The sequence below is a fragment of the Postia placenta genome, assembly GCF_002117355.1.
Source record: "Postia placenta MAD-698-R-SB12 unplaced genomic scaffold POSPLAscaffold_4, whole genome shotgun sequence".
NCBI lineage: Eukaryota > Fungi > Basidiomycota > Agaricomycetes > Polyporales > Adustoporiaceae > Rhodonia > Rhodonia placenta.
In genome coordinates, this window is record NW_020169835.1 from 1,303,268 (window position 1) to 1,312,942 (window position 9,675).

General features: G+C 55.9%; 2 protein-coding genes across 2 annotated transcripts; one reads left to right on the forward strand and one right to left on the reverse strand.

Moving 5' to 3' along the window:
• Positions 1-265: 265 nt before the first annotated feature.
• POSPLADRAFT_1179858 (hypothetical protein) lies at positions 266-4,503 on the reverse strand (the record flags this gene model as incomplete). Its single annotated transcript, XM_024488705.1, has 8 exons — positions 266-1,077; positions 1,135-2,505; positions 2,562-2,645; positions 2,700-2,813; positions 2,881-3,299; positions 3,356-3,429; positions 3,478-4,152; positions 4,208-4,503. 8 exons carry the CDS (start codon positions 4,501-4,503, stop codon positions 436-438), a joined length of 3,675 nt encoding a protein of 1,224 aa, XP_024341007.1. The 3' UTR covers positions 266-435.
• An 835-nt stretch (positions 4,504-5,338) lies between these two features.
• On the forward strand, positions 5,339-7,874 carry POSPLADRAFT_1179861 (hypothetical protein; the record flags this gene model as incomplete). Its single annotated transcript, XM_024488706.1, has 12 exons — positions 5,339-5,366; positions 5,418-5,516; positions 5,595-5,684; positions 5,743-5,760; positions 5,814-5,895; positions 5,957-5,974; positions 6,057-6,203; positions 6,266-6,407; positions 6,472-6,798; positions 6,857-7,223; positions 7,332-7,449; positions 7,511-7,874. Exons 1-12 carry the CDS (start codon positions 5,354-5,356, stop codon positions 7,872-7,874), a joined length of 1,785 nt encoding a protein of 594 aa, XP_024341008.1. The 5' UTR covers positions 5,339-5,353.
• Positions 7,875-9,675: the final 1,801 nt, after the last annotated feature.

Sequence of the window (9,675 nt, forward strand, 5' to 3'; positions counted from 1 at the left end):
CCGAAGATGTCGAAATTTCAATGTTGGAAAATCATGATGCTTTCGGTACCAGGACCTGCGGGACGACGAGGCGAGTCTAGCGCAGCAAACATGAAGACGGTATGCTCAGTGGTTGTCAAGATATTTGTGTTTTCAGTGGGAGGTCGTTCAGCGAGAATTTGTTTGTGTTGGACGCGCGCGACACCTTTCGTGAAAACGGCAATACTTATGAGAGCCACAGCGGGTTGACCCCGTACGTGGTAACGTGGGTTCCAATCGTAAATCGCGCGGAGGCTCATGCTAGTCATATTGCTTCGAGAGACCATGGGGTATGTAAATACAAAAGTCTGTAACGATACAATCATACAATACCGCTCTATCATAATTGAACACGACAGCACGAGGATTCACTGTACATGATCGTCCGGAATCTACAGTTCCAGGCGCATCCCAACTTTAAATGGGACCCTCGTCAAGATCGCTCTCATCATCATTAGAACCCATTAACTTTGAGGGGGAAATGCTAGAAATGGGCTCTTCTAGCGCGATTGACGGGAACGCCTTAAGAGAGTCAATGCGTACTCCCCCTTGCCATGAACGGTGCTCGTATACATGCATCTCGTCAAGGTCGTCCAGATCAGGCTCTGCCGCTACAGACGACGAGGGTGATCCTGTTGACGAAGGGTCAGGGAGGTCGAAATGGTGCGTGCTAAGCCCCAGAGGAGGTAGACTGGACTCGACCGCGTCATCGAACAGAGACGCAAACGGAGGTGGTTGTTCATCGTCATCAAGCGGGGGAAGAGATGAAGCCGGGGAGGAGCGTGACATGGACTGAGGTGTTGCCCAGTCATCATTGTACTGATACCCCGTGACGGTGCCCATGTTCTCTTGTCCGACCTTGAAAAAATCTCGCCGGCCTAATTGTGAAGCGGGGGGGCTATTGTCCTCCAGGGGTGGCGTTGGCAGTTGAGTGGCCTCCTGATCGGGAGGGGAAGTCAATGTCGGATTACTCCGAGCTGCTTCAACTTTGGCGTGGCTCTTACCACCGAGTGGTCGAGAGGTGCGCCTCCGATAGAATAACAGGTAGGCGTTCGAATTCTGGAATGATACACGGAGTGAGGACATGACATCAAACAGCGAGATTTGATAACGTACCACAGCCGCCTCTGGTTGAACTGACGTGACATACGAATCGTCGAAGTGGTACCACTTATCGGTAGTGTGGTTGTATGAATACGCACGATAGTGGCCGCCCCCAAGACCACCGAGATGCTCGTCCACTGCATACAGATCGTACATCAGAGGTTCATCCAGATTGCTCAGACCGAGCTCCGAGGCATCGATTCCTTCCTCTGCGAGTCGCTGGGCAACCTGGCGCTCGCCAACCATGGGCGAGAGGTCCAACCCCTCCAATGGGAAGTCGACGAACGTATCGATCTTATCCCTGAGCATGCGACTGTTGCTGAAGCGCTTGAGGTGAACGACTAGCACGTCGGGGACCTTCCAGATGTCGAAGCGCTTTGTGGCCTGCTGATGCTTCTTGCAGATCGGGCAGTACCACAAGTCATCCTCGCCCAGCTTCTCCTCCTTCGTGAACTCATCCAGGCAATCCTGGAGGGAGATGCCCTTGTTCTTCCTGGCGGCTGCTGCTTTCCGACTCGCAGTATACTCGGGGTGGACGTATTCCTCCCAGCTGTTCCAATCGACAAAGTCGGAGCGCGTACGCTCGTTATTGTCGCCGAAGTAGTAGGCCTTCATATTCTCATCGAACTCACAGACAAAAAGGTCGTTCTCCTGGAGTAGCACCGGGGGCTCCGGAGCATTTGGCAAGTTCTTCGCTTGGGAAGCGCGGTGCTCCCATTCGTCGGCGCGCTGCGAGCCGCTACCATAGTTGTTGTAGCTGGCGCCATATCTCGCATCTCCCGCCTGAACGCGCAGCTTGAAGATGCCCTTTTTGTACCCGACTCTGCGAGGTTCTTCGGTGACGATCTCGACCATGCTGACGTCATCCTCATCTCTGACTACCGATGCTTTCTCGTCAGTGATGTCGCCCTCCTCAGGTGCACTCTCCTCAACAGTGATGATATCGCCGTTCGCCTTGATTTCCGTGACTGCATCTTCAGGAGGCCCAGAAATGGGTATCTGCACAGGCACCGTCATGGTCGGGGTGACGGGTACCCATGTAAAGAGGTCGCGGATGTTCGCCGTCCAGCGCTGCAGACGCTCGACGACGACGTCGTATATGACATCGGGATCCGTGGCCTGCTCCTGGTCAACGACGACTACGAAAGGATATCCGAACAGGCTTTGACTGTTGCGGTATGAGAAGCGCGCCGAAGCCATGTCAGAGAGGAGCACCGGGACAATGAATGGGTCGCCAGGTTGCGGCTTGTATGTCCTGCTCTGCTGTGCGTGGCAAGGCAGTTCGAAGCACATGATAATATCATTGTGGGACATGTCGCCCACAAGGCAGGTATCATCGAGGTCCTTGTAGAATCTATGACTGAACACCTCGAGCGTGAGAAGCTGGATGTTGGACTCATAAAACATCAATACGATAGGTGCAGATTGAAGAGCCTTACATTATCTGGATTCACATCCATCCACCTCCCTAGCAATTGGCGGAGGTCTTTGAACGAGGCATCGCGACTGATCTCCACAGGGATCTGCCGGGTTCATGTGAGCGGCGTAGAAGAGGTGAGCCATGTATATTGGCTGACCTTCAAATGTTGCCTATCCATATCCCAAGGGACGTAGTAGATGTTATGTTTCCATTTCTTGTCCACGGGAAGGGGTAATGTCAGATACATGAATGGGTCAAAGGTGATTGAGACCTGGACAATTGATCCTTTTTAGTAACCCATACACCATCTTGCCGCCACACCGCCAACTGAGTCTTACCTTCGCGCATTCTGGACACACCAGCGTGCTCTGATACTGTCCTTGGAAAAGGTCGACGATTACACTGTCGTTTCGCTTCATGTATCCCTCCCAGGAATTCTGGGCCAGTCCGATGAGCTCCTTGTCACCTCCGCCTTCCCAGTCGGGTTTCTCGACATATGGCTTTTTCCGCACACGGTTCAAGTCTTCGTGCAGGCCATCGAGTAAGAACGCCACAAGTTCTTGCGAATCGTGCTGTTGGTACCCGCTGAACTGAGGTGCGAAGCGCTGCAATGCTTGCTTGAACTCCCGCGGTGCGTATGAGGTCCCCGTTCCGCCGGGAACCCAAATACGATGGAGGAGCGCGCCAAACGCATTGGCAATGGCACCTCCCATTCCCAGGGGATTGTCGGGATTGAGCTCTTCCTCAAATACACCAGCTAGGTGACACATCAGGTTCGCGCCACATGTGTCAGGTTCGGGGAGGAATACGCACTAAGGAAGTACTCGGTCAACTCTGGTGTATGCGCGAGGCACTGCAATGCTGAGTTCATGAAGCACGTATTACCCCTTGCGCGACGTGAGTAGAAGAGACAGTCCTAACCACAGAAGGCTTACATATTCCCTAACCCGAGAGTGCCGGGATCCAACGCGAAAGGCGTCTTAGCACGTGGCGCGACTTTGAGCGACGTAGACTTCGCGGAAGGTTTTTGCGCCGATGATGTTGCCGAGCTTGTGCCAGAGACCGCAGACTTTGCTTGAATCTCGCTGAAGAAGTCTTGGCCCGTGTTGAAGAGCTTCGGCGCCGATCCTTGTGTGATCGTGGATTGTGACGTAGAAGTGGACACAGTACCGGCCTGCGCAGGCACCTCGTCGTCTGCAACAATCCAAAGCCCTTCCTCTTGCGGTTCGACGACGAACGCATCGCCTTCCTCGATGAGCTCATCCTCCACTGTCTTATGGCTGGGTTGTATGACGACTGCGCCGAGCTCCTTGAGCTGTTCCGGAGTGCAGGGAAACTGGGTCAGCCCAGAGCCACCCTCCGCGAGCTTCCAAATGCGATACTGGCGCTGGCGGTCGAAGTTCGGGAGAGCTAGGATCTTGTCTTGAACATTGGCGAGAGTGTCTTTCACTGAGACGAAGACTTTGGACGGCTCGACCTCGATGCCAGGTACAGCCTGAGCGCTGAGGACATGAACCCGGATGCACAGAGGGTGGAGTTCGAGAGACGGCTCTGCCTGGACGCCCCGCGGGATCACCGTACGAGGAAGCGGTAGACGAGATTCACCGCACCTGTAAACTATGAGCAAGATGCTTGCGGAAACGCGCTCGCACTTGCTGGACTCACCCCTCGGCAAACCAATGCCATACTTTCTCCGGCACGAATTGTAGCTCTTCTAAGGGAACATCCTGCTTGATGACACCGTCTTGTGTGGCGATGTCGGTATTATCCACAGGACCAACGTCCTTGATGTTTAAACCGCCTTCCTTGTCGACCTCGCCAGAGATTGCCTTGCGCCACCGGCGGTACCAGGTAGGAGACACCACGTACCATGTCTCACCGATGTGCATGGGCTCCCTGCATAATGACTCTATGAGAGCCAGAGTGGGCTCTGGCGACTGGGAAGCGGTTTGGTCGGACATATAAGCATCGATCTCTACATCGCGAGCGAAAGATTGAGCAACGGTCACGTCTTGTGGCTGAGTTGGACGAACGGTGTCCTGCGCCGCCGGGTCATCAGAAAGTGACCGCTTGGGAGACGAAGAAGAAGGCTCTGATTGCATGGACTGGGAGCGTTGTCTTTTGCGGGTGTTTGTCGTATCTTGCGTGATTAGTGAAGGAGAGGACGATGGCGATGAAGGGGTAAGCATAGCGTTGAGGAAAATGCTAGAAAGAAAACAGTGGCAGCCCAAAATGGACGTAATATTGGATGAAGCGGGCGACGCGCGTGCCTTTGATCGTGGCAATACATTTCATTGAACTGCGGTTTCAAGTGACCAGTCGTTATCGAGGTACATCCCCGCACGCGAATGCCAAATGGCCCCTTTCTCATGGCTCGGATGCTCTCGTACACTCATAAAGCGTTTCTCTTTGATGATGGATTTGTAAATGACATTGTCGTGTCAACACGGATGTGGCCCAGGCGGTCGAGAGCTCGAAGCGCTACAGCAATGTCCGTTTGTCGAGACCAGCGCGCTGTATATAACTACTAGTAATACATCCCCCTCGCCGAGGCCAACTCGAGGCCCTGAGCTGGGTATGACCTCGGCCCAGCAGGTGTACCTGTAGTGGGTCCCTCCACGGGAGGAGTCGCGAGTGCAGCTGGTCACAAGTCTTGTTTCTGTGCGGAGCTCCTGACGTTCCCACTTCGCCATAGGGGGGCTGGGCAGGCACCATGCAGCTTTCGTGACCATGTCTCGCTGGCGTATATATTCTCTGGACAGTGCGCCTTCGTGATCTGCACAACTCCTCTCGACTATCCTTCACTCCGCCATGTCCGTCCAATGTGCGCGAATCCCCTTGTACACTCCCGCTATCCGCTGATTTGTCTGCTTAGCCAAACACTTTGTCAATGCCGCAGAGAATCTCGTAGTCGAGTCTCTGCAGGGGCTCTGCGCAGTGAACCCCCAAATCGCCCTCGATGTTGCGGATAAAGGTGAGCATCATCTGAGGCCACCGACTCTATGCGTCTTTTGATGTATCTATGGATTTTATTGAATCTCCCCCTTTGTAGTGGTCTATGTCGCATCTCCGGATCGTTCCAAGGTCGCATTGATTTGTGGTGGCGGCTCGGGACACGAGCCTGCGCACGGTGGCTTCGTTGGTCAGTTATCGGTAGCGCTTATGATGTCATGAGCACTCACCGTGCGACGCGAACACAGGCGACGGCATACTCACAGGTACGTTCCTTCGCATACGCATATGGCATGCTCCTGACGACCCTCATCGACAGCCGCAGCGTGCGGCAGCGTCTTCGCGTCTCCCAACGCCAGCCAGGTGCGCAGAGCCATCGACCTTGTGGAGAACGAGAAAGGGTGAGTGTATCCCGCCCCATGCACGTCATGAGCCCGTCGCATTTACCGAGCTGTCCCACAGTGCCGTCATTATCGTGAAGTAAGTGGATTCTTCCGCGGCCCGGTCCCTACATCGCCGCGTCCCGCCTGCGCCGTACTGACAGGGACTCACCCGCCCGTAGAAATTACACCGGCGACATTCTGAACTTCGGACTGGCACGAGAGCAGTACGCTGCACAGCACCCTGAAAAGGCGGACCGCGTCAGGTTCGTCGTCGTAGCAGATGACGTCGCGGTGGGCAGGAGCCAAGGGAAGATTGTTGGCAGGAGGTGCGTCCCCGGCCCGCGGTCGCGTCTTCGCGGGCTCGCATTTACGCGTACTATCTCCGCAGAGGCCTTGCGGGCACATGTCTGGTGTACAAGATTGCCGGCGCGCACGCGAAACGAGGAGCAAGCCTCAACGAGGTGTATGATATCGCGGAATGGGTTTCGTCGCGTGTGGGCACGATCGGTGTCGGCCTCGAGCACTGCCACGTACAGTACTTCACGTCGGTCATATGTCGTCCTTATACTGATTGTCCGTAAATCGGGCACACAGGTCCCAGGAACAGCCGCAGGGGAGTCTCATCTCAAGCCGTCAGAGATCGAGATAGGAATGGGCATACACAACGAACCTGGCAATCGCCGTCTGTCGCCCATTCCGCCACTCAGTGATATTGTCAAGGAACAGCTTGATTTGCTCACGTCCACGTCTGACCCGGAGCGCTCTTTCTTGCCGTTCAAGGGCAAAGACAAGATTGTCCTGCTCGTGAACAACCTCGGCGGGACGAGCGAGCTAGAGATGACAAGTATTGTTCGCGAGACCAGGCTCCAACTGGAGTCGCGGGGATACCAGATCGAGCGCGTGCTGGCCGGCACGTTCATGGTGCGTGCTCAGACTTGACAGTAATCGCTGTGGAAGCTAAATATAATGATTGGTGTAGACAAGCTTGAACATGCCCGGTTACTCGATCACCGTGCTCCTCCTCCCTGACTCATCCGAGAAGAACGCCCCGTCGGCTTCTCTGCTTCTCGAGCTTCTCGACGACAAGCCCAACGTGCCCGGCTGGAAGTGGTCCGCGCCGTCGAAGCCGCTCGCGCCCTCAGCGCAGATCAAACAGACCTCTGGGACAGGGTCGGCGGCCGCGGTCGCGGAGACAATCAGGCTGCGCGCGGAGGACCCGCAGGCGTTCATTGCATCCGTCAAGCGGGCGTGCGAGGCGCTCATCGAGGCCGAGCCGGAGCTCACGCGCATGGACAGCATCGCGGGAGACGGCGACTGCGGGCTGACGCTTAAGGACGGTGCGAACGGTGCGTACCGAGCTTCCGGGGACTCATGACCCGTTGTCTGTGTGGCTGCGTCTGCCGGCAGCACGGAGTATGTGTCTGGTATGCAGTGCTGATAGACACGGTGGACAGGTGTCCTAAAGGAAGTCGACGCCGGCAGGATCTCGGGCGACAACGTCGTCGACTCCGTCATCGCCGTGGCCAAGGTCGCGGAGGAACGGATGGGCGGGACGAGCGGAGCGCTGTACTCGTATGTGCTTCCCTTCAGACGCTCGCTGTGATCACTCACCGGTGGATCTGCCGCGACCCAGAATATTCTTCTCAGCGCTCGCACAGGGGCTGCAGGTCCACAGCAAGGGCACGCTGAGCGCCGCGCAGTGGTCCGAGTCACTGACGGAGGCGCGCGACAAGCTCTACACGTATACCCGCGCGCGGCCGCCGTCACGCACGCTTGTGGACCCGCTGGACGCGTTCGTGCGGGCGCTGGCCGCGGCGAAGGGCGCCGACTTTGGCGCCGCGGTGAAGGCGGCAGGCGATGCTGCACTGAAGACGCGCGATCTGGAGGCGAAGGCAGGGCGCAGCGCGTACGTCGAAGGGAACAGGCTGAAGGACGAGCAGGTGCCTGACCCCGGCGCGTGGGGTGTGAAGGTCATCCTGGAAGGTCTGCTGGGCTGAGCTCGCGTGTGTGGCGGACGCGGTTGTAAATGATGCGAGCGGGATTCAATAAAGCGAGGTACGCGAGTCATGTATGATACCGATGTTGATGCGTGCGGGCGTTCTCCACATGTATTCTAGCCGTTCGAGTGTGTCAATCGGGACTAGAATCTGCAAGAGGGATTCCGCTTCGGATTGTGCGTTGCGCCTGTGCTAATAATCAGTGTTGGGCCGGTCGTCTGCCGATCGCCCCAGTCGTTCCCACGACTGGGGCGACTGGCAGACGACTACACGACAGGGCGAGTCCTGCGACTAAATGATAGTCACATGACGACTCGCACCACACTGACTTAGATGCGAGTGCCGAGTCGCTGCTCACAGAATAAAACATGTATTCTCATACTTCTGTGAATACTAGTGCTGCACTCTACTACATTCCCTATTATTTTGTCGCTGAATCTCCTCCCACATCTGCATCACGTCTTGTCGTGCGTGCCCTGTGGCTGAACAGTCTCCAGCGTGGGAATAGTCGCCAGCGTGGAAAAAATCGCCGTCACTTGTAGTCGTTTCGACTGGTGCTAATGCTAGTAAGTGTTGCTCTGAGTGCCTTGCGGGCCCGATCAGGTTTTGCGGACGCGAATGGCAACTCGCGGCCCTTGCAAGATCTGGTGGCGTTTACGGACAAATACGCCCCACTCCCATCATTGCATCCGCGCACCATGTTCGACGCCAAAGGCTAAGCGCGATACCGTGTGTCTGGCGGCGACTCTAAATTGCAACTCCACCGATTGCAAGGTGAAATTCTGGCTCAGGGCCAGGCCGTCTGCCGCGGCATCTGATCGTCGCCAGGCGAAAGCAGGGAGAAAGCTGGAGAAAGGCAATATTCGCGGGGGCAGGTGACCGCCCCGTGCACGCGCCGCCAAATTGGCATCAGAGATGGTATAGGTCCCGTGAAAGGGGTCGCGTATGTAGTCGCACACGGCTGAGGAAATGCGGGGAATGCGCTTCCCTGGGGTTCGCAGGTTCGCAGGTTCGCCATTCAATCGCGATTGAGTTATCTGAGGCTTAGGATGCGGCTTCGCGGTGACGCGTGCGGGGTAAGCGCGGGGTGTATTGCATGCGCTGTGGGCCCGCAGTGGGTGCTGTTGAATGCGCCCGAGGATGCGCGTGGGGCGGGGGCGAGACGTTGCGGGTTGAACTGGTGAGTTAGTGTGTTCTCAATTGAAAAGGGAACGCTGCGAGACCGTGGAGTGGGTTTGATCGCGCGATGATGGGGGCGCATAGACGGGGAATAAGTGTACGTACTACGAGACAGAGTCGGTGACAGAAGAAGGATGGGACGTGGTCAGACGGGGAGGCCATGGTCGATTGGTCGGATTCGATTGCCGCCCAATCTCATCAATCTCTTTGATAATCATATTCGGTCCTTATTTCGGCCAGTCAGGTGCTTGCTGTGCCACACCCGGCCGGGGCTCTCTGGCTTTGTCCCATATTTGTCCCATATTTGTGCGATACAAACATGGATCAATACACTGGTGGCTGTCACTTGTCACCGATCTTGCACTTGATGCTAGTGTCTCCGCCCATCTCGCCCACGTCGCTTAGCCATGTTCTTTTCGTCCCTGACGTACTAACAAAACTCTGGCCATACTAATGAGTTTGCTAAATCCTGACGATCAGCTACCATGTCGACCATGAGCGCGGGCTTGCTTGCTCGATAACAAGTCGAACTTCATCTAGAGGACATCCACTGGATATAAAAAAACATCATGTTTGCCTTGAGGTGAGCCAGACTGCCCACATTCCTTTGTGACCAAATGTC